Raw genomic sequence first — 23,322 nt, forward strand, 5'->3', positions numbered from 1 at the left:
TGAAGAACACAAAGTGACATTAAATGATCATGATAGCACATCCACAGCCTTTTGTTGTGCACTGCGCCCACCTGGAGGTGTTGCTTCTCCTGCTCGGTCATACTCAAAGCCTTCTGCAGGGCAGTCAGGCGACTCTGAGCGCTGCCGTGAGCGGCCGCCAACTCCTGCAGACTGTGGTTGAGGGAGGCGTTCCTCTCTCGCAGCAGGGCTTCGTTTTCCTCGGCTTTGAGCAGAGACTGACTCAGTCGCTCCACTTCCGTCTGAAGCAGGGACACTCGGCCTTCTCCGTCTGCTACCTGTGCTCACAAAATAACGATACAGCTTGAGTCGGCGCTTTATCACGTTTGTCAATTGATGAAAACTAATAATATAATAATATTTATAGAACCAACAATTTGACCTGTTTGAGCAAAGCATCATGGCGATCATGGGAGGCCTGACTCTCGGCCTCCCGGTCTCCGAGGCTGAGTCTGAGTCTTTGCAGCTCCCCCTCCAGACTCCGCCGTCCCACTTCGACCCGGGTGGCCCGCGCTTCGGACGCCTCTAGCGCCTCTCGCAGGCGCTTCCGCTCGGCCTCCAGACGCATCTCTGCAGCTCGCTGCTTATCCAGTTGCTCCTGTAGAGGCGGAGGGTGAACAGACGTACACAGAAAAATGCAGTTAGGTTGTTAACAAAAACTTTTGGAGGCATGGAAACGTCAGCTTTACATGTTTCTACATATATGCCAGTACTGTGGAACCTCTGAAGTTCTCGACTAAAATTTACAAGTTGTTTTGTGCTGGCTGTTTAGAGCCAAAAAGATGAGAATTGTTTCAGTGTCCTAATATTTATGGACCTAGTTGTATACTGGAAGTTAAGGGAATACAGTAGACCAAGTCATCACATGGAATGTTTTTCAGTGGTTAATTTCTTTTTACACTTGTATGAGTGCAAAGTCTGGTCAGGCAGTCATGGGAAAAATAATCCATGATTAATGAACACAATTGCCCAGTGATTTCAAAACCAAAACTCAACTTTAAATACTGTATACAGTAAATTAGAAATACAACCAGGTAATAAATTAGTGACAAGTAAAATAATAATAACATATTAAAATAATAATAAATAAATAAACCATTTTCCTGCGTAAACCTTGGCCTCTTAGGGGCAGTGTGGTGCAGTACATTCATGAAGATACACACTTACATTATGATAAATAAATAAAAAAAAGTCCCAAATTAAACTTTAGTAATATCACAAATTTTTACAGATTAGGAAAAATATATGCCTCATAGTATTGTTGTATGTACAAAGTTTTTTGTGAATATTCATAGATTAGAAGGTAAAACCCTCTTTATATCTACATTTTTATCTAATGCTAATTTTTGCTAGCTACCTAATAGGGTTTTCCATTGACTGCTAGCAATGAGCTTTCCAAAACAAAGTATGTTTTATTTAAATATACAATACAAGTAGAGAAATGTTTTTGTTGCGTTTAGGTTTGCAGTAAACTCTCACTGGAGTGTCAATAAACAAACTAAAAGTACGCTCAGGGAGGGCAGAATACAATACATGCTAGCCTGCTACACGCATGCTAGCTTGCTACACGCAACAAAGGGACATTCGGGGTGCTTTTACAATGCAGGAACTTGCATACACACACCGCGCCATTCGGCACTTTAATAGTTTTTGCTTGATTATCATCAAAAGCAAAAATCTAAATAGTTTCTTGATTAATTGCCCAGCCCTAGTATAAAGATTGCTAATCTTAAAATAATGCCTGTACAGTAAACATATGATGGGGACAGATTGACTCCAGAATATTATTTATATTTCCATTATTTCCTATGGGTAAAAATGTTTTCCAAAATAAGTCGACCTTGCTGGTTCCAATAGGTGACGTTAGCATCCCTCAGAAAAAAACATTCATGCATAATATTTTGTCTATTTTTCTGGCATCACAAACAGACATAAGGAGAGCATCGCATGAGACGGCACAAGAGGTGAAAGCCCATCTGTTGTTATTCTATTTTCTTCCTCAGAGTGTCATGTGACGTTCATCAGTTGCCACAAATATAGTGCAGGAGTGTACCTGTGTGTGTTTCTTCTCCGCCTCACAGGCCTGAAGCACACGCTCCAGCTCCTTCACCCTGTCAGCGAGCGTTCTCCTCTCTCTGTCGCTTCTCCTCACCGCCTCCTCCTGCTGATGGAGCTGAAGCTGAGCGTGCGTCAGACGCTCGTCCAGGCCTCGCTTGCCTGCGCACACGCCGAGGGAACATTTATTTGTGTGCTTGTGAGATGGAAAAGCAGTAGACATGATAAGCGGACGCACACCTTCTTGGTAGTCTTGTAAGTTCTTTTGCAGCTGAGCGAGACGACTCTGACCCAAGTCCCGATCGCCTCTCAGCTCGTCCACTTCCCTCTGAATGGCCACCAACTGACACACAGCGTCATCCTTTCAAAATAAAACATGTTTTTCAACAATGTGAGCACTGGCATATTTTGTTGCTATCACAGTGGGAGTAGTCGCATTTCGCCATATGTGAATTCACATATTTGCAGCATTTTCTTACATTTTTACTTTTGTTTTTCCTTCCTTCCTCCCTCCCTCCCTCACCCCCAGTTATTAAGGTCACTATTTTCTGTTTTTGTGCTCAAGCCAAAGCAACTAAAATATTTATTTGGCGGCATACTGAAGACAAATAATTATGTTAAAGTGAGTTGACAACCTAACCAATCTTGTGGCATCCATAAACAGTTCAAATCCACTACCTGAACTCAATACAACTCCTTAATTTCCTGTCTTTCATGATTGGACAAACTGATTAATCCAGGTGTGTCTGGCCATTGTCGTCGTGGTTACTGAGGTCAGGCACACCTGGATTAATCAGTTTGTCCAATCATTAAAGACAGGAAACGAAGCAGTGGTACTGAGTTCAGAAAGTAGTCAATTTGTGCAAAGAGCCCATTATTTGTGCACTTTCGCTTCTCATGTCAGGGCTTCATTTCTGTCTTCCACTAACAGCAGGGAAAGGGAAACAAGATAAATATTTCCTTTACCCGCTCTCTGTGTACTTCACGGAGTTCCAGGAGGAAGTCCTTCAGTCCACTTCGTAGCGTGTCAGGGTCCAGCTCTGGCTGGGGGACTGGGAGAGGTGTGGCCCCCCTCTCAGGAGAAACAGCTCTGGAGCCCAGAGTATTGTCAGGGGTGCTTGTGTGAAATTCTGTAAGAATTCAAATAGATGAAAATGATGCGGGGTCATCTGATGCTGAAAATGTTCACTTAAGACTAACATTATTTAAATTAACAAAAAAATAGATTAAACAATTAAAACCTATAAACTCAAACAACAATAACTCGCATCTTAATGTAACAGTGGCACTAACAGACAACAAACCGGCAAAAAGTAATTTAAAAACCGGCAAATTCAATGGACAAAATTAAGTTAGTAAGATTTAGGAAAATAAAAGCTAATTATCTAGACACATTTATTCTGGATCTAAATGAACCAAAATGTAATCAGGCAAAGTATAACCTAATTTGATTATATTTGTTCAGGTATAAGCATCTAAGCCTGTTTAAAGGATTGTGTCTTCAGCAGACCAGTCAAGGATTGGCAAATTGGCGCTTTCTGGATCAGATCCAGATTTTATATGGTTAATTGTGTCTTTGAATGCACTGGCCCATTTAAATAAATACTGATAGCTAGAGCTATCTAGAGAGTTAGCTATCTATCTATCTAGAGAGTTAGCTAGCTAGCTAGCTAGATAGATAGATGTACTGCTTGAGAATGAGGATTTAATGTGGTGACCTCGCCATGTCTCACATTAGCTTAGCTTAATTTAATTAGCAAAAACATGCTGTGTAGTGAAATGCTAAACTGATTTTTTTTTAATTCATTATCGTAAAAAATGTAAAATAAAGAAATAGTTGAATACCGTACCACCAAACAAATCCCACAGTGAAATACAAGTGAGAAACCCCCCCAGTAATTTCTACCTTTAGGGGGCGAGAGAGAGGAGCGTAGCGGTGAGATGCTGTGACGGCTTGACATGGGGCTGGGTGACGCAGAGCTGCCCCCGGGGCTCCTCCCTCTGACCCCTCTTCCTCCTGCGCCAATGCCCAGCGTTCTGGTCAGCGCCGACTGGAGGCCGCTCAGACGAAACTCCAGGTCCCTCCTGGAGGCCTCGGCCCGCGTTAGCTCCGCCTCAGTGGCGGCAAGTCGGCCCTGGGCTTCGCTCAGCTGCAAGCTGTACACGCCAGTCGAGTCCTGGGCCGTTTGTGCACGGAGTGTCAGGTTTTTGGCTTCGTCCTGCAGTTTTTTCTCGCAGCCTCGAGCCTCCTGAAGTTGAGCGGTCAATTCTCTTTCGCACAGCCGCCAGGCAGACTCAGACTCTGCCAGCCGCTTCTGAAACAGGTTGAGCTGAGGAAAAACAAGGTGACAAATGAAGCTGTTTTACTCTCGTTGTAAGGATTACGCTGATGTTGTTTATTTAGAGACAAGGCAGGGCACTTATTTTTTTTTTTAAATTGGAAATATTTCACAACACACCATACTGTAAAAATAATTTACATATCCTTACCTCTCTCTTTAGGGAGTCTTGAACAGTTTCAGCTTCAGTTAACTTGTGCTTGAGGGTAAAAACCTCCTTCCCTTTCTCTTCCTCGCGCTGCTCCTCCAAGGACAAGCGGGTCTGCAGCTCCGCAACCTCCCTGCCTTTCTGATCCTTCTCTCCATCCAGGACCTTCAGCTGGAACCCACAAACAGTGCTCATCTTACCTTTGACAGGAATTAATATTGTCATATACAAGGTGGGTGGTTTACTATCTTCTTTGTGTTCAACTTCCTGTCTACAGTTGATGGATTACACTAGATATTTTTGGGGAATAATTTTAGTGAGAAATAACAAGGCCTCGAAAGTCAGATACCCATTCAACAAATACTCAAAATGTGGTCATAGTATAAACATTTTTGAGTTAACTGTTTTTGAATGGATGTTAACACGCAACTTGACATGACTGTGTGAATGACAATAACTAAACTGTTTTAGCTCTGCACAGGTTTATTCTAAATATAAATTCAAATACATCATAATCAAGTAACCCAAAGACTCCTGAATCATGAAGGTCCGTCTTCACCTGTCTGCGCAGCTCCTGCAGCTCTCGCCGCGCCTCCAGTCGAGACCTTTCAACTTCCCTAAGGCAGCTGCGCAGCTCCGTCACCTCCTTCTGAGAAGATGAAAAATTCTCCTGCAGCACGACCAGTCTTTGCTCCTTCTCCTCACACTGTCGCTTGACACTGATCGACACACACACACGCTCGCTGATGAGAATATCCTAAACGGTATCTCCATTTCTGTCACCGAGAGCGCTCACCTGATCCTCTCCGTCTCGACCCCTCGTAGAGTTTCCCTCAGCTGGCAGTTGGACAGGCTGAGGGTGTCTCTCTCCTTGGAGACGTCGTTCAGGCTGCGGCGCAGGTCTGTTCCTTCCCTTCGGTAGTTTTCCGCCCCGTCCTGCGCTTGGTTGAGACGACGCTCGGTCTCCAGCGTGTCTCGCCTGAGCTTATCTCGACTTTCCTCGCTGACAGCCAGAGAAGATCTGCACTTTTCGAGCTGGACAGGGAAAGCGCCGGTTAAAATTGAACAGGCAGAATGAACAACAATACCGCATGTGCTGTCATTTTCTCACGGACTTTGAAAGAAATGTAGTAATGTACTAGCCAGGTTGGAAAAGATTACTTTCTAACAAAACGGATTTGAATGAGATGCCATTAAGTACTCTTTAAGAACGTTTTTTTTCTATTTACACTGCTGCAGAATCATGTACAGACCTCTTTGACAGCATCGTCAGCACGTGACTGAAAGTCGCTAAGTGTCTCTCGCAGACTTTGAAGATCCCTTCCGTGAAAAGCAGATGCATCCTCGAGCTGAGACCGAACCTCCTGCAACTCACTGGTTAGAGCAAAGAATTTGGCCTGCAACAAAGTTTTTTTTGTAAATATTTCAAATAAAACATCGAAAGGGGTAAAAAAAAAAATCGATATAATTGTATGTTTGTCATTGTGGTTGTACTTCTTTGTTTCACCTGTTCCTGCTCTTTGTAAAGAGCCGCTGCTCGGGCCTTGCGCTCAGCCTCGAGGGCCAAGGCTGATAATTCGGCCTGTAGACTCGACACTTTGTCACACAGCGCCGCTTTCTCAGCCTCCTTCAGTGACAGAGCCTGGAAAGATGAAAATACAATGGTGCCTTGACTTAAGGGAAATTATTCTATATCCGGAGGCGACCATTTTGCCACTTGCTGTCCAGTGAAAATAACATCATAGTTGCTCAGATCTCAGGTAACAACCAATCACAGCTCAGCTACAGAAAGCAGGTGAGCTGTGATTGGTCACTGCCTGAGCAACTGTGATGTCATCTTCAGTCGACAGCAAGTGGCAAAATGGCCGCCCCCTGAGACGGATAAAAACGGCTGGATTTTGCTGAACAACTCATATTCCACAAATGTAATATTAATCAGAATGTCATGTTTAGACTAGAGTGAGGTCACATATAACATATTATTGTCAAGAAATGTTTAAGACTGACTTCCCTTAACGGCTACGCTCATAACTCCAAACACTAATCTTTCCCCCATTGCAAAATCCATTAATTCGTCCATGTTCCACCCCAAAAACGTCAACAAAATATGTATGTCTTTTAAATAATAAAAAATGGCACTCAAAAGTATTGTATATGTGTGCTAACCTGTTGTTTCTCTGTTTCCGCCTGAAGCAGACTCTGATCTCGATCATGCAGGAGAGTTCTCAGATCATTTTGCAGCTCCTCCTTCTCCCTCTGCGCTTTGTGACGCTCTTCCTCCAGTTCTTGCCTTAGCTTCTTCAGAGTGCCGTCATGTGCCATCGTAAGGCTCTGCCGCAGGGCCTCCTACGGATGGGACCATCCACAGTCACAAATATGATGATGATGATGCGCTCTAATGCAGTAATACTGATTTGTGACATTATTTACTTAAAATCTGGAACCAGGCGGCTAGTGACCTCACCTTCTCTGCGACAAGTTTCTCCACCTCCTCCTGATGTTCGCAGGTGGCCTTGCACAAAGCTTGCTGGGCCTCCAGATGAGCGGCATTCAGCGTCTGCGTCAGAACGTGTTTCTCCCTTTCAGCTTGGGCCAGTGTGTTTTCTGACTCGGAACGAACACGCCGCAGATCAGCTGGAAATCATGAAAAAAAAAAAAAACAGAGAAGGTGACATCTATCCCTGCTTAGGTATAGGATATGCAATTTAGCCCCTACGATTTGAGGTAAAAAAAAAGATCACAATCTTAGTAGATTGCTAGGAATTCCGAGATGAATGCCCACCAACAACACGTGCAATCTGTTAAAGCGAATATGCGATTTAGAAGCCGCCATTTGGCTCTTCCCTCGCCATCGTTCACCTGTTGCCGTGTCAGTGCGCACTCGAAGGTTTTGGTTGTCTGCTTCGAGCTGCTCCTTGCGAGACTCCACCTGAGCAAGCTGATGCTGCACCTCAAACAAGGTGGTCTCGAGAGACTCACGGTCCGACCTGCATGGATTAACGCGCACGTTACAATTATGTGATAGGGTATAAATGATTTCCTGACTGTAAACACGTGCCTGTAAGTGGACAGCTCTTCCGACAACGCGCTGTTTTCTCTCTCGGATGCCGTCAGCTGGACGAGAAGAGCTGCTTTGTCTCTGGCCAGTTCTGCCCGACTGCGCCCGGCCTCCTCTAAGGCCACCTCGTTCCGCTGGCCCTCTCCTCTGGCGAGGCTTAATTCAGACCCCAGGGAGGTCACCTCATTGCAGAGCTGACAAGGAGTAGTGTTCATTTCATGAACAAAAACTAAACACAAATATTTTCGTCAACAGGCATTTTTCAACAGATAAAAACTAGGCTAGACTAGACTAAAACCCTCATTAATAAACTGGGACTAAATCAGTATGTATTTTCATCAATTAATGAAGATGAGACAAAAAAGTACTTCACTTAATAAAAACTGGAGTAAAATCCATGGACATTTTAGTTCATGAACAAAAATTCCAGACAAAAATTATATGATTTTGTGAAATCCTGTCTCTGCTAATCTGTCACTGTCACTGCGCCGCCTTTAAAATCAGATAGCGAGTGCAATATGCACAAATACATGGGACAGACGGGAGGTGGATTCACGGTGAAAGGTAAAATAAAAAAGGTATATGGCTATAACATTCCAACATTAATGTTGTTAATCCAACCACTAACTAATGCTGGCTAATTTACTAGCTCGTAGCATGGAGCCATAGTAGCCACTTATTTATATACTGTAATTGTGTGTCAATTTGTTTTTCATCAAAAAGATGAGAGAACCTTTTATGTGAAATAGTATTAGATCTGAATGTTCAACATTATCTGCTAAAACTAGACTAAAACACTCACAGTTTTTGCAGACTACAACTAGACAAATAAAATTATGTTTTTTTGCACTAAAATGAAGACTAATATGCTAGATCTATAGTCAACTAAAAATTGACTTGTTTGAAACTGGACTAAAACTGAGACTACATTTTAAAATGTCGGATAAAATTAACACTAACAAGGAGGGAAGAACAGATGATGTCATCTTGATAACTTAGCTGTCTTATCAATATGACAGCACCTGTACCTGCGTGACTTTCTCCTGCAGCTTCAGTCTCTCAGCCCTGAGAATCTGAAGCTCAGCCTCCATCCCCACACGGGTCAGCTCCGTATCCTGCAGGGACTGGCGCAGAGTGATTCGGGCGGAGTCCAGCTCCATTCGGTCCTGTTCTAACCGGACCAACTCATCTCTGATGGTCAGCTTCTCCTGCTCGGCCTCACGTTTCTGAGTGTGTAGTAGGGCTTTCTCGTCCTCCAGCTAATCACAGAGTTCATCATCAACACTCGGGAGAGGTTATGAGATAACGTCGTCGACGCAAATAAATTGTGATCTACCTGCAGAATGTAGGTGTTAAGGTCTGTTTTATCTTGGGATAGCGCCTCATTCATGTTGGCCATTTTGGCCAATGAATCCCTGAGTGCTGCATCCTCAGACTGGAGCTTATTGATCAGTAGAGAGAGTTCGGAATTGCTGCTCTCAGCCTGAAAGAGAAAAACAAGGCTCAGAATTAGAGTGGGTTGCTAAATAATACAAATGAAGTCCACTCGTTTAGAGAACGTACCCGAGTGAGTGCTTCAGAAAGTTGGGCTCGCTCCTTCTCAAGCAACTGCCTTGCAACCTCCGCCTGCTGGTGAGTCTCCCTCACTGCAGAAAGCTCGCCACGCTGGGCAGAGGCTCGGCTTTCGCTCTGGTCCCACTGCTTCTGACTAAAATAAATTGGAATACATTTTAAAGTGGAAATCAACCTCTAAACATTTCTTGACAATAATATAGTTATATGTGACCTCACTAGTCTAAACATGACATTCTGATTAATGTTACATTTTTGGAATATGAGTTATGAAGCAGAATCCAGCCGTTTTTATCCATCTCAGGGGGCAGCCATTTTGCCACAATTTTGCTCAGGGCTCAGGCAACAGCCAATCAGAGCTCACCTGTTTTCTGAAGCTGAGCTGTGATTGGTTGTTACTTGAGCCCTGATCAACATTGATGTTGTTTTCAGTCAACAGTAACAATATTAACCAAAATACCATATTTAGCCTAGTGGGGCTGCATAGACCATATTATTGGTGTTGACTTCCCCTTTAAGTTGTGAAAAAAATGCATAATATCTCCCTTAATCTCATCCAAACTTGCATAGTCACCTGACATGATTTTCACTTGATCAGTCAATTAATTCCATTTATTCACAACATACCCGCTCATCAATTCTCATTATCTATTAGGAAATTTACAAGAAGCTCAGTAAGCTAGCACAACCACGAGAGCCGAACAGGATCAAATCAAAATCTCCTGAATGACTTCCAGTCAGCGAATGTGTGCTGGCTGGGCGAGACTTTGCGGATTAGTGTACGTGTAGGTAACACTGCCTCACTTTCAATTAGCCTACTTACATCCTCTGAACTTCAGCCTTGGCCCGGTCCCTCTCCTGGAAGGCAGCCTCCTTCTCCTCCCTCTGGTGGTCTTTCTCACGCTGCGTGGACGTCAGAAGCAGCTGCAGCTTCTCGCAGTCCATCTGCAGAGTCTGACTGCTGCTCTGAGCTGCTTTCATGCTCTTCTCCAAGCTCACTTTCTCACTGCATCAGTAATGATACATTGAAATAGATTTAGGGAAAATGTTGATATTTGTTTGGAAAAAAATTAAAATTTTAATAAAAGATAATATAAAAGAAAAGAAAATATATAGAAATAGAAATAATGATGCACAATATTGGTGGTTGGGAAAGTGAGAAAAAGGTTCAATGTGACATGGGTAACAGAATGTGAACTCCGACTTAACATAGCCTAGAAACAAGTTAATCACAAATGTGTGAACCTGGCCAGCGTGTCTCTCTCCTGCCTCAGGCGGTCCTTTTCTCGCTGCGTGGTCTCTTTGTCCCGCTGGGCAGCGTCTCGCTCTCTCTGCAGCGTTTGATGTCGTTGATCCGAATCCCTTCTGGCTGAATCAGCCTCAGCTAGCTGCTTTCTTAATTGCTGTATGGAGGACTGGGCAGACAGCAAACGCCCTCGGGCATCCTGTCGGCAAAACAGAGATGTTGTAATGCAAACAAGAGGTTTGGATTTTTTTAACCAAATTGGGTGATTTTCCTCACATATTGTATGTATTCATAGCATATGTCAATGAATTAGAAATACAGTAAATCAGCATTTATCACAAGGATATGTCTAGGCCTGCAGCTCTTCTTTTGAATCTCATAAAATGATACAAGTGTACGTAATGTAGTGGCCAGTGAGCGTATGTCACCTGCAGCTGGAGTGTCTTGTGTGTGACTGCCGAGCGTAGCGCCGACAGGGTTGCCTCCGGGAAAGCAGAGAGCGTTGTCAGCCTTGAGGGGGAGGATGACCTGCGAGGAGGAGCGGCAGGGGAGGCGCTGTGGATAAAGGCCAGCAGGGGGGCGACAGAGTTGTCCTGATCTGCCTCTGATGAGTCTGCGTCTGTCAACACCGTCTAAAAACAAAAACAAAAAAACAATAGCATGATGAACCTCCATCCTAATGGTGTGATGACATGGCCATTAAGTGTGGCCGATTCACCTGAGCGATGTCACGCAGAGTGTCCAATAGCGTCTCAGTGTGAGCTCTCATCAGCTGCATGTCACTTCCGTCGTTGCTGCTCTGCTCCTGCAGGCAAAATAATCAACAGAATACATCATCAGAATAGAAAGAGATCCTGTATGTTAGGAAGATGACAAAGCTCAGTTCTGATTTTCAAAGACTTCTTCGTTTAAAAATATGTCCGTTATGGATTATAGTTTGCAGTTTTAAGGAATTGCACGGCAACATACAAGTGAGATTATAAAGTTTTAAACGCTGCTGTAATAGAAATCGCGGACCCATCAATCAGGTCCAAACACTACACGATGGATGGATGATAAATGGTTATACGGATGGATGGATGGATGGATGGATATACGGACGGACGGGCAGATGGATGGATGGATGATGGCTGGCTGGCTGGATGATGGATGGATATACGGATGGACGGACAGACGGATGGATGATGGCTGGATGGATGATTTACGGATATATGGATATACGGATGATGGATGGATGCATGGATATACGGATGGATGGATGAGCGATTGATAGATGGATATACGGACAGATGGATGGATGGATGGCTGGATATACGGATGAGTGATGGATAGATGGATGGATGGATGAACGATGGATAGATGGATATACAGACGGACGGGCAGATGGATGGATGGATGATGGCTGGCTGGCTGGATGATGGATGGATATACTGATGGACGGACAGACGGATGGATGTATGATGGCTGAATGAATATAGGGATGGATGGATGATTTACGGATGGATGGATATACGGATGATGGATGGATGAGCGATTGATAGATGGATATACGGACGGACGGATGGATGATGGCTGGCTGGATGGATGGTTATACACATGAATGGATGGATATGTGGATGATGGATGAATGGATATATATGGATGAATGGATTGATATAAGGATGGATGGACGATGGACAGACAGATGACAGATAGATGGCAATAGTGTCCTGATTGATTGTCCACTCACCTCAAGCCTCCTGGACAGAAGGACCAGTTCTCTCTCTTTCTCCTCAATTTTGCCCTTCAGTCTTTCCCCCTCGCGCACTGAGTCCGACAACCTGTTGATTGGGTCACATAAGAGCATAATTGGCCATGTAATCATCTAAATGAGCAAAAGGTTCTTCACTTTTGGTGGCGCCGGAGAGCAGCCTCTAACCTGAGGTTGAGCTCGCTTCTCTCTGCGTCCGTCCTGGCCTGAAGATTCATCATCTCAGACACTCGTTCCCTCAGTTGCTGCTCCAGTTGGACCCTGAGATGCTTCTCGCGCTCCAGGGCCAACGCGGCTCCTCCCTCTCTGGTGTTCAGTGTGGCAGACAAACCCGTGCAGGACACCTGAGCAGAGTGCGATGCCTGAGCCAGCTCGTTACGCATGTCTGACAAGTCTCTGTGGGGTGGAGAGCGGGACGGAGGTGGGGCATGGGGGATTAAAAAAAATTCCATCATCAATCAATCAATATGTCAGTCACCTATCCATCCATCCACATACCTTTCAGTGGCACTCTTCAGTTCACAGATGTGCCTACGGAACCCGACCACTTGGCGCCACAGAGTCAGCAGGCGGCTGTGCTCGCTGCTAAAGTAACTATGGAAAGACTAACAGGAGAATCACAAAAGTAAAAAAAATATATTTTTTATTTTTGCAAGAGCAAACATGCTTGGTAAGCATCCTTGCGGCACCTCTTCCTCTCTCCTCCAGTCCGACTCCTTTTGTTCAAGCTCTTCTCGGGCTTTCGTCCAGTCGGCAGTGAGTCTGCGGATGTCCTGGCTCAGAGCTTCATTGGCCAAACTGGCCTGCTCCAGCTGCTCCCTCAGCATGGCATTCACCGCAGACAGGCTGCTGCTCCTGAAAATAGAACATATTGATAGTGGGTTGAAAATGCAAAGAACCTCTTAGGTGAGTTTTCAATCAACACCAACCGCTGCTGTTCTTCTTCCAGTCGGATTAAAGCATCCTCCAGGATGCTGCTCGATTCATCTGGACAGCGACCATTTGACGTTTCACTGGCATCCTAATTGGAAAACATTATTTTACTTAGCTCAATATCAATTTGGTAAAATGTTTGCTTTAAAAAAAATGAGGAAGAAAAAACCCTGACTGCAGCATTCTTTCAAATTGAAACCCATTTAATTTCATTTAACCAGAACATGCAATCAATTCAAATGGTGTCAATTTTTTAAACTGTTTAATGAAAATAGCAACAAAAACAACAAATAACAGTGAAATTGAATTGTGAAATCATAAATAGCTGCTTACACTCCGCCTAGGTTTTTCAAACTCTGCCGACTTCTGTTGAAGCATCTGCTCCAGATCTCCACACCTCTTTTTGTATTGAAGCACCTAAAGCCACAGCACATTAATCGGCAGCGCCTTCTTAACTACATCACATCTTAACTCAAGTGAAGTTGGATAATAATAATACAAACCTTAGCCTGCAACTTCTGCACGAGCTGCGCTTGCCTCTGCTGCCCCTCCTGGTACGCAGTGAGTTTTCTCTTGTAGGCCGCCTGCTCTTCATCCAGACGCCTGCGAAGATCCACGTTCTGCTGGGCCAGGCTGCGAGACTCCGGGGAGTCACGGTCGCTGTCGCCTGAATCGAAACGGAGCGTCTGCTCTAGCTGTATGAAGTGAGGATGAAATAAGAAATATATTCATTTGTATGTTATTAGGCACCGCTGTCCAATATAATCAATTAAGGGGGGGGGGGGGGGATCCTAAATTAGATCTATACTGTGGATACACACTTTACGGACTTTTATAATGATGATTCATGAATGTGAACATGGGTTTTCCGCACCAAAATTTTGTGGGTTCTTTTCTAAATCTGTACAAAAAAAGTTGCTCTGCAAATTTACCTAAAATAGAATGTAGTAACATATTGATCACAAGGTTGAACTGAGAGAAATTGTGAAAATTGTGGTGCACTGTATTTGTGTTCGCTTTGCCAATTAAACTTCATTAAAGGCAAGCGATAGTTTTTTCAATCAGCAGCGGACGCTTTGCTAATTAAGAGGCAGAATAAGATAAAGAATGTGAAGCCAAAAAGAGGTAATAAAAAAATACTAATAATTGTAGTTTGTGCCCCTTTCCTATAGCTAAATGAGGCAACCAAAATAATAGACCCCCAATATTGCGATTGCGTTTTAATATGCAATTTTTTCCCAAGGTCATCTTCCCATGTATTTTTTTTTAACAAACACAAGCAAAAAAAAATAAGCACATCAGATTTATTATGCAAAAATGTTTGGGTCTAAAAGGCTAGGCTTACGTTAGGCAAGTGAACCATGAACTAATACGAAAGACAGTTTATCCACATCGATTAGAGTTGTTAAATTACTAAAGACTTGTCTTTTAAGCATTCGCTAAAACTTCACAAAATAGAAATAAAAATTGTGTGGCGTAAACATAAATCCATAGGTCATGAATCAGATTACAATAATAATACAAACAAATCTGCAGCTTTATCACTTGAACTTTTCAAACATGTGGACGGCACTTTTTAAGCACCAAACATATCTAGACATTATGTAAATAAAGTAAAATAAAATATACACATTGTATGTTAAAAAATTAAAAAAAAAAAGCTTACAAACTGGCTGAAAAAAAAGCCTTTGAGATTTGAAAATTGCATTCTACATCGCAATGTTGATGTGAATTTGATTATTTTACTACACACACAATAAAAAATCGTATTGTTAAATATTTCACTTAGTCATCATCTTAGATTAATCTCATTTGATTGTACAAGTAGAGCTAACGTTGTGACCTGTGCGTGCATATCTTAACAGCGTTTGTTGGAATGCCCCCTTTGGTGATGTTTAACTCCAAACTGGCTGTGGCCCGCCCACCAAGAGACCCTCATCGAAACGACTTGAAGCCCCCGTTTACAGTCGCCCCTGGCAACAGATGCCATAGCAACAGTGCACTTCAGTTCATTCCAAGCACCATTACCTGGGAGACCACTAAATCTCAGACAAAGAAAGAGCAAAAAAAACACTGAACAATGACCTGCAGAGAATGTTATTTTCACATATGGCACTTTTGGAGTCACGCATGAACATCCTGCGGGCACCTTACCCTCTCGCTGATTGCACTGTACTTGATGGCCAGCTCGTCGCGGTCCGCTCTGCTGTGTGACAGCAGGTCCTCCAGCTTGGCCAGCTCTCCCTGGAGGACCCGGTTCTCCTCCTGGAGGGACATGACTGACGACATGGCCCCTGTAGCTACGACGACAGAACAAGAGCGTTAAAAGCAACAAAAATGCGCTCAGTATATTGAATATTTCGTTTTGATCGAGACTACTCACAGTTCTCGTTGAGGTTCTTTGTGACAATCTCGCGAACTCTTGCCGGTAGACATGTAGGGGGGGCATCCGGCGAGGGGCCCCGGACAGTCAGCTTCTTCTCCTCGGATAAAACGCTCTCCTCCAGCCTCTGATGAGCAATGTAAACATTTGGATGAGAAACTGCGATCTGTCCAGCTGACACTCCGAGAACATTGTGTAATGTAGCTCAGGGCAACGCAAAGGCAACACAGAAAAGTGATGATGACAGTGGAATATGTATTTAGGCTGCAATGAAACGACAAATGCAAAATAAGATACACATCTGAAGCCATGTTTGTCAGTTAATGTTCAGGTGGTGCTCACCTGTATTACTGACTCCAGTTTGTTGGGGTCGCTGCCCTTGTTTTCCGATACACTCGTCGCAGAAGACATGTTAAACCCCCGACAAGAATGAACTCCAATAAATGTAAGGAAAAAAATCGATTTGAATCCGGTGCTTAAGCCGAGGCAATAGTGTCGGAGGCAGACGCGTAGTATGCGTCCTGCTTGCCTCTTCCACACAGATTGAGGGCAGCAGGATTAGCCGGTTTAAAGACACACAGCCCTCCACCTCCTCCCTCACACTTCCCCTCTACTCCCACGCACGGACGAGCCCACAGACCCACTACAAAGGGTTTAACTAAAATGGAAATAACTTCATGTTAGGGTTAGCAGAGGGTCCTTTAGTGGAATAGGCTTTTGTTTCTAATACAGTATGTTTTTTTTTTATTTTATTATGATTTTGTTTCTGCTAAATAACCCATTGTTTTACATTTGTAAACACAAAACTTAATGTATTGAAGTATTTTTTTAAGATGTGATTTTTATAAATTGGCTAATAATTTATAGTAGTTTCTTACACTACGCATACTGTGTGTACCATTATTCATCAATATAATTTCCCTCAGGGTACAGTATAAATTAAGTATCTAATGGTGGAATACTTGTGTCGATAACTTGCCAGTAATTTTCTGTTAAAGGAACTTGACTGTAAAAGAGTGAGAATCTCTGCACCACTTTGTTAGGATTGTCATAGTGACCAACAGAGGATCTTTGTGTCAATACCAGACACCCCGCTACTGCAACCCCCGCCTGGCCGGAAGACTTGCATACATTTGACTTTCCCTGATTGCGAGGACACTTACATTCCCGTTATTAAATTTACCATCACAACTCATGCACCCTGAATTCTAAGGTTAAAGAGGCCAACCTCAGTCTGACCCCACAAGGCAAAGGTTCCAAACTAAGACAACTCCATTTGTCCAGAGAACAAATTGTCTGAAGAAAACAGAGTAACGCCGCAGCAGTCCCACACAGAATTTGCAATGAAAATAGCAAAGGCTACGAAACACAACCCTGTGGGACACTGTTGCGATGATTCAAGCATCTGTGGTCCCCATCATTCCAAAAGATAAAGGTAGCAAAAAAATAATGGATTTTGAACTTTCAACTTTGAAAATACTGTAATCTTAATTAATCCAGCCACTGATTGTGTTATCCACAGTTCCAGTAAAAATGTGTGTGTGTGGTAAAAGATGGATATAATGTGTATTTAACGAAGTGTCCCCGTGGTGATCGTGTGACGTCATTGTGACCAGACCAATCACTTTTACTTATTCAGGCGTGAAGAACAGTGTTTGCTCTTCTATATGCAGAAGTTTAACGTTCCATCGTTGATCTTCCATCGCATTCATCTTAAATTGACTACATTTGCACTTCACATGAAAGTTTCCATTCATCATCACTTTGCATTGGACGTGCACTTCCCAAAAAACATGGCACAAAGGGGAACAAGATTGTGGGTTGCTATTTCTTCAATATCATCATTAGGTTCATCGTATCCAGTAAGTGCAAAACGTTCAGCGTGAGCTTGTTCAATTTTAAGCCACGTAGTATCCACCCAACTTCACTTTAACTTGTTCTCTATGGATGCTAGCGACGGACGGTTCCATTCACGACACTGACAGCTAACAAAAGCAGCGTGGAAGCGCGCTCGATAATGCGCATGTGCACTTTGCAGACATCACCGTCGCTCACCTCTTGAGGCAATTCAAACGTTGTTATCCTTCCGAATTTTTTGGGAGTTGACCGCAGCAAATCACATCCAGTCGGTGAACGTAACATCCGCGGCGGAATTGCAGCCACTCACTGCCGCAATCGTCTGCTTCCGAAATGACCCCCACGCTTCGTTTTCCGGGGAGGGACTTCCACAGTACACACGCATCGAGTCATGAGACACTCAATCAAAAGCCTGCGCAGTAAAAAGAAAGCGAGTGATGAACAAACAGCGTGACTCGAGATAAAAAGCGTTAACTTACCAAGTAGTCGTTTTAAGAACATTGCAAATTGACCCTTCACAATTTACAAACTAATTGCCAACAGTGCAAACTTTCTACACAGCAGATCAATGAAACTTTCTTTAAGTATAGAATGGACCATCGCTTTTCGTGGGGGATAAAGCCCGAGTCGGACCGCGAATAGCAAAAAATCGCATATAATTTGATGCCCAGTGCACTTGGGGAAAAAAAAAGGATTCTAGAAAAATCGTCAATAAACTGCCACGAAGCGTTTTCCGTGGAAAATGGACGACTGCTTCCCAAAGAGACATTTTTAAAAATACATAAATAGGTGAATCCATCATATGCAGATATGATACTGAACTGTTTACAGTATATATAAAACAGAGAACCTTATAAGCATTTTGTTTGTTTTTTAACAGTTGGTCTCTTAGAATTGCACGGCAGGCCAATGCAAAATGTTCTTTCAGTCATGTTATGTAAAAAGGAAAAAAATCTAAAAAACACCTGTAAAACTAAAACATTTTATTATAGAGAAAAACAGGACATGAAATATACTGTTTATTTACAAAGAGGTTTACATTTTATACATTTTTTTTCTGAGAGGCACTTAATCAAACACTCAGTGCAACTTTGAATACGTTTGAGGACATTTCTTTTTTGGTAAAAGGCACATTAAAAAGGACACAAAAATACAGGGTAAACAAAAACAAAACTGAAAACATGAAATTGTAATTCCTGTTTCAACAAGCTTTAGGTTAACGTGAAAATTCATCAAAATAGCAATTTAGCGACTAATGAGCTCAGTAATGCAGGAACTCCAAAAAACAATCCCAATAAATGAACATGAATTCTTCCAAAAAACAAAAGGAAAACAGTTTTACTCTGCTAATCTGAAAAATAAAAAGTGTGACGGGATGAGTAGAGGAGAAAAGACATCTATTTTGATTCTGCAGATTATCAAGGGGATTCTATGTGATTGTCCAAAAAAAAAAAAAGTGGTGATTGATTTAAAGCAACCAGCACAGATTTCGTCATTACCCGACAATTAAAAACACAAAGCGGGATCCACCAACATAGGGGAGTGAAAAGGAATGATTGTAAATACAAAAACATTTTGAATGTACATATGAGCATATTTCCTGTAGAGCACGTTGGTACGTGACCCTCACGTGGTGGGTGCTTTGAGTTACAAGTTTCCCACTTATTTTTTCTTCCCCACTTCATCTTCCCTTCCATGGAATGTATGCAACTGGAGTGTGTGCATTTGTCCCACTCAGCTGAACTGCACCCAGCCTGATTTTGCAGCATCTTTACTGGAGCTGTTGTGGAGAAGCACACGGGAGGGTGATGGTGAAGAACCATGAACAAAACAAAATACACTAAAGCATAATTCCCCCAAGTCATTTTAACTTACTATAATATCCCAAAAAAATACCAATGTGCTTGATTTAAAAAAAAAGTTGAATTGAGATATTTACTTTTTTTTGAAGGGGTTTGTTTTCTTGGGACAATTATGCTATTAGACTGCTATAAAACTTACTTGGAACCTGCAGATGTGAAATCCCCCCACATGTCAGTGCTGGGTTGGGTTTCAGGGACAGGGGACCCAAAGTCTAAAAAAGGGACTGAAATAAAGACGGCTCAAATACGAGTATTGAGAATCAAATCAGCATCGGGTTAGACGTGCTGGAGCAAGGAAGTAGGATGAGGATGAGCTAATAGTAGCCATCTACTTTTAGGCAGTATTGCATGTATGATGACAATAAATCAATATGTTGACAACACAAGTAAAATAAAGCAAGCCTTCCTAAAGAGTAGTTTGGGAAATGGAAGATGCCAGCAATTTAAATTTTGCTACCAGCATTTCTAATCAATGTACACGTACCACAAATAAATATAAAACGAGAGTAGTGATACAGGTACAATGTTTGGACTCATAATATCACTACCACCAACTCCTTGTTAGCCATCGTAATTGTAGCAACAGAAATGTAATCACCGGTGTTTGTTTGTTGTGGTGCAGGTGTGACTGTGTGCTGGCTGCCAGGAGGTGGGATGACGGCGCCAGCCTTGACTCCCGGTGGAGGTGGGAGCAGACCTCCAGACGCGGGGCGCGGCTTAGCGCCAGATGCATCCTTCTTCTTGATGTTCTGTCACAAGAGAGTTAGCGTTTTTCTGCAAACGGTTGCTCTAATGGTTTAGTGTCATGCTTGAGGAACATAGTCACCCCGATCCTGATCTTGATGGTTTGCCCCTCTTTGAAGCTTAGGTCGAGCTTCGGTGCGGCACTCTGAGTTGCTTCCATTTTGGCCAGCTCGCCTTCTTGCTTTACCCACCTTTAGAAATAAAAGTATGTACTTGTATAACTATAGATGGACATTAAAAGTCAGATGCCCTCTTTAAAAAAAATAAAAAAATAAAATAAAATAAAATAAAAGTCAGATGCCCAATAATACAGTCAATGGTTTTACAATCAACTGTGATTACTGCCTTGTAAAGCATGTACAGTATGTTAAAATGTTAAAGCATAATGCATGAGGTCTTAAAGCTAGGCAAGCAGTTCTGCTTCACAGCCACAGGTGCCATGATTCAGTGATGTCAGCAATGGTATATTAAAGCTGATTAATTTGATTTCTATTACTTCAATATAGGGATATCTGATTTTGTTCATCCTCCAGAAGTTAGCCTTTGTCTTTATCAGAGTAGAGACAAGGCACCTTTTGGCGAGTAAGTTGTGTAGCTTAGCTACGAATAATAGCTATCTTGAAGTACAGAATTCATTCAATGGAAAGACATATTTGACATGATGACATCTTACGAACTAAGATAAAAGTGAGTGATGTTAACTTACTTAAAATGGTCTTGCAAAGCAACGTTGAAGTCAAAAGAGTCTCCCCGATCAGCAAATCCCAGACCGATGAAAGCATGACGGCCTACGGTGACATCATTGACGTCAAAACATTTTGTGTCACATTTGATGTGATGAACATATGACTGCTGGAAGTCTTGCTGCATTATGGCAAAGCAATATAGCTTTAACTGATAAAAAAAAAAATACTAAAGTGTCTTACCATTTCCATCCTCTATGCGGATCACAAAGTACCTGCTGGAGTCTGTGACAGCTTCGATTACACTGCCGGGATACTGTTCAACTAGAGCTTGGGCAAAAAGCTCTCCTGCAAACACAAACAGGATACAGTAGTAGCTCACACTAACTAGCAATTCACGTATCTAGAGACTTTTTGAAAAATATGGCTGGAGATGTTTGACATGACAGGAGAAACAAGACTGGATTGTACATAAGAACATGACATGAAGAAAGTCGACTAATTGAAAGCAGGAGCAGAGTCTTGAGCACCAGTGGGTAATTGCATGGTAGTTAAGAATGTCAAATTGTTGCTTGCCAGCTGTTAATAAACATTTTGACTCTTGATTCCATTTCCATTATTTCGATTAGGAAATCTGTGCTGGAATACGAATTTAACAGCCAAAATTGTAGTGAAAAATGAAAGCTACTAGAGACTCGATCGACCTCAGTGTCTGTCTGCGTGTTTGCCATTTTTGTTTACCTGTGATTTTGTCCTCCAACTTGATATAGGCCAGCTTTCCTTTTGCAGTGATTTTCATTCTTCCACTCCACGCGGGTTCGTCCAGCTTCCAGTCAGCAGCACTATAAACAAAGAAGGTGGGGTTAACATTTTTCCAACTCTATTTACTTCCTAAACAGGACCAGTTCCTCCCAATGAATGGCTCAAGATCATTCTGGGTTATCATGTGGCAGTTATAATTTTTTTGTGTGTGGATATATTAAGCATTGTAGACTATTTGCCCTGTTGTGATGAAGGAATAGTTTGTACAAAGGCTCAAACAATAATTTTGAGCCATTAGGTCTCGGTTTCCATCCAGAGAAAAAGACCTTCACAGGGCACCTGAGTAGAACGAAAGTAGTTGAGCATTTTTTTATCTGCAAAAACACAATTTTAACACAAGCAGCTGCCGCTTCATCCAGCGAGAGGAAGTGAAATCAAAGGTTCTCAAGAAGTCAGAACATAACCGTTAATCCTGAACTTTGGTAACAAACTGGATAAAACTAATCCCATAAAAGGGAAATCATTACTGTAGCAAATGGTAGGGAGCGAAACTTGGACACCTGTTGAAATGTTTTGTTCTTTAGCTAGTTCTTGTATCTTATTTTTCTTTTGACCTCACATTTTAATCAGTACAAAAAATAACTAACAGACGGAAGCTGCTGGGTTTCAGTGTTCCATATGTTGGAAGAAAATCTAGGCAACTTTGAGCAATAACGGTATGAGAAATAATTAACAGTTTTGAGAGAAGAAAAACTATGTATGCTAAATCACAATACAGAATATCAACAGATACTCATTTAGCAAAAAAATAAAAAATAAATGTGTCCAAAAATGATGACTTGGGGAAAAAGTAGTGCTGGAAAATACAACTTTACACAACTAAGAAGTAGGTTTGTGAAACAACCTTCTTTTTAGGCTGATAGACTTTAAATTGGTATCTGATTTTAAAGGCCGACACGTTACTAAACGAAAAGTGGAAAAAATGTCTTTTGACGCAAAGTGGGTGTCCGATAACGGGCGCAATAGCAATAAGCTAGCGACTTGACAGTTCCGGACGTCTCGTGAATCGAACATTTTTCTCACCGGTATCCACGGTTGGAAGCCCGTGGAGGAATCTGGTAGACGTGGACTTCGGGTTTCACACACAGCATCGATTCATAAGTGTTGTCGGCTGCCATTTCGTCAAGTGTCAGTTGGTAAAACTCCAACTTCCGACTTTCACTGCACGCCTCAGTCGCTCTTGGATGCAACGGACTAGATGAAGCTCGGCACGCTTAATGCAGCGCCGCCTTTGTTCAGGGGGATTAATGCATGTGTCGGTTTGTAAACGTTCCTCACAGCTATACATAATTTGATTTGTGAGGATTACTTTGATTTCAAAATGTGATGTCGTTTTACTACTATAACAATCTGCCTGGTTTGGAGTCATAGTAATAGAAATACAATACACCGTTTGTTTACACTGTAAAGGAAATATACCGGATGTTCGAAATTGGATTAAATAAATTGACAACAGAGACACGTTGTTCTGTCGAGACACGTTATTCTGTTGGTAAGTACTCACATTGCATACTTGGAAGTACAAATAGGTTACTTGTGTTTAAAAAAAAAAAAAGTATTTAAAGTACTGTACTAATTTAACCCCACCCCCGCAAAAAGAGACTATATATAGCTACTTAGAAAAGTAAAAAGCTTCTTCTTTTTTTTTAAATTACTTTTAGGATTACATATAAAGCCAAAGGAAAATTATTACAGTAAGTGTGAGTCAAAACAATCCTGTGTTGGTCTAACAACCAAAACCTTGGATACGTGACCTTGAGGGCCTGGTGGATGGAACGCGGTGCAGTTCATGTCTATTTAATCTTGTGAATCTTGAAGTTGGAACATTAAAATTAAAACAACTTCAAAAGAA

General features: G+C 42.2%; 2 protein-coding genes across 3 annotated transcripts in view; both read right to left on the reverse strand.

Moving 5' to 3' along the window:
- Positions 1 to 17,691, reverse strand: part of crocc (ciliary rootlet coiled-coil, rootletin) — a 24,747-nt gene extending 7,056 nt beyond the window's left edge. The window contains exons 1-32 of one of the 2 annotated variants that reach the window (XM_086086831.1): positions 17,558 to 17,691; positions 15,503 to 15,629; positions 15,274 to 15,419; positions 13,623 to 13,814; positions 13,453 to 13,536; positions 13,116 to 13,207; positions 12,876 to 13,041; positions 12,685 to 12,791; positions 12,355 to 12,582; positions 12,166 to 12,256; positions 11,155 to 11,241; positions 10,865 to 11,068; positions 10,436 to 10,635; positions 10,014 to 10,196; positions 9,182 to 9,326; positions 8,955 to 9,101; positions 8,647 to 8,877; positions 7,619 to 7,812; positions 7,420 to 7,547; positions 7,025 to 7,194; positions 6,727 to 6,906; positions 6,068 to 6,202; positions 5,814 to 5,957; positions 5,357 to 5,595; positions 5,120 to 5,279; positions 4,564 to 4,731; positions 3,980 to 4,403; positions 3,040 to 3,203; positions 2,314 to 2,434; positions 2,072 to 2,235; positions 401 to 616; positions 72 to 296 (exon numbers count right to left, since the gene is read on the reverse strand). In XM_086086831.1, coding sequence (XP_085942957.1) covers positions 72 to 296; positions 401 to 616; positions 2,072 to 2,235; positions 2,314 to 2,434; positions 3,040 to 3,203; positions 3,980 to 4,403; positions 4,564 to 4,731; positions 5,120 to 5,279; positions 5,357 to 5,595; positions 5,814 to 5,957; positions 6,068 to 6,202; positions 6,727 to 6,906; positions 7,025 to 7,194; positions 7,420 to 7,547; positions 7,619 to 7,812; positions 8,647 to 8,877; positions 8,955 to 9,101; positions 9,182 to 9,326; positions 10,014 to 10,196; positions 10,436 to 10,635; positions 10,865 to 11,068; positions 11,155 to 11,241; positions 12,166 to 12,256; positions 12,355 to 12,582; positions 12,685 to 12,791; positions 12,876 to 13,041; positions 13,116 to 13,207; positions 13,453 to 13,536; positions 13,623 to 13,814; positions 15,274 to 15,419; positions 15,503 to 15,629; positions 17,558 to 17,644 — 5,349 coding nt within the window. In that variant the 5' untranslated portion in view covers positions 17,645 to 17,691. Of the gene's footprint in view, positions 1 to 71; positions 297 to 400; positions 617 to 2,071; positions 2,236 to 2,313; positions 2,435 to 3,039; positions 3,204 to 3,979; positions 4,404 to 4,563; positions 4,732 to 5,119; positions 5,280 to 5,356; positions 5,596 to 5,813; positions 5,958 to 6,067; positions 6,203 to 6,726; positions 6,907 to 7,024; positions 7,195 to 7,419; positions 7,548 to 7,618; positions 7,813 to 8,646; positions 8,878 to 8,954; positions 9,102 to 9,181; positions 9,327 to 10,013; positions 10,197 to 10,435; positions 10,636 to 10,864; positions 11,069 to 11,154; positions 11,242 to 12,165; positions 12,257 to 12,354; positions 12,583 to 12,684; positions 12,792 to 12,875; positions 13,042 to 13,115; positions 13,208 to 13,452; positions 13,537 to 13,622; positions 13,815 to 15,273; positions 15,420 to 15,502; positions 15,630 to 15,844; positions 16,029 to 17,557 lie in introns of those variants that run through there. The other variant, XM_086086832.1, reaches the window with a different exon arrangement.
- A 636-nt stretch (positions 17,692 to 18,327) lies between these two features.
- Positions 18,328 to 22,669, reverse strand: necap2 (NECAP endocytosis associated 2). The gene is made up of 8 exons (XM_086087059.1): positions 22,494 to 22,669; positions 21,390 to 21,490; positions 20,892 to 20,996; positions 20,672 to 20,753; positions 20,048 to 20,156; positions 19,820 to 19,970; positions 19,361 to 19,445; positions 18,328 to 19,139 (listed from the first exon to the last, which is right to left on the reverse strand). Exons 1-8 carry the CDS (start codon positions 22,586 to 22,588, stop codon positions 19,094 to 19,096), a joined length of 774 nt encoding a protein of 257 aa, XP_085943185.1. The 5' UTR covers positions 22,589 to 22,669; the 3' UTR covers positions 18,328 to 19,093.
- Between the last annotated feature and the right edge of the window lie 653 nt (positions 22,670 to 23,322).

This window comes from Leptonotus elevatus, chromosome 10 (genome assembly GCF_054856555.1).
Source record: "Leptonotus elevatus isolate MCC_2025b chromosome 10, RoL_Lele_1.0, whole genome shotgun sequence".
Lineage (NCBI taxonomy): Eukaryota > Metazoa > Chordata > Actinopteri > Syngnathiformes > Syngnathidae > Leptonotus > Leptonotus elevatus.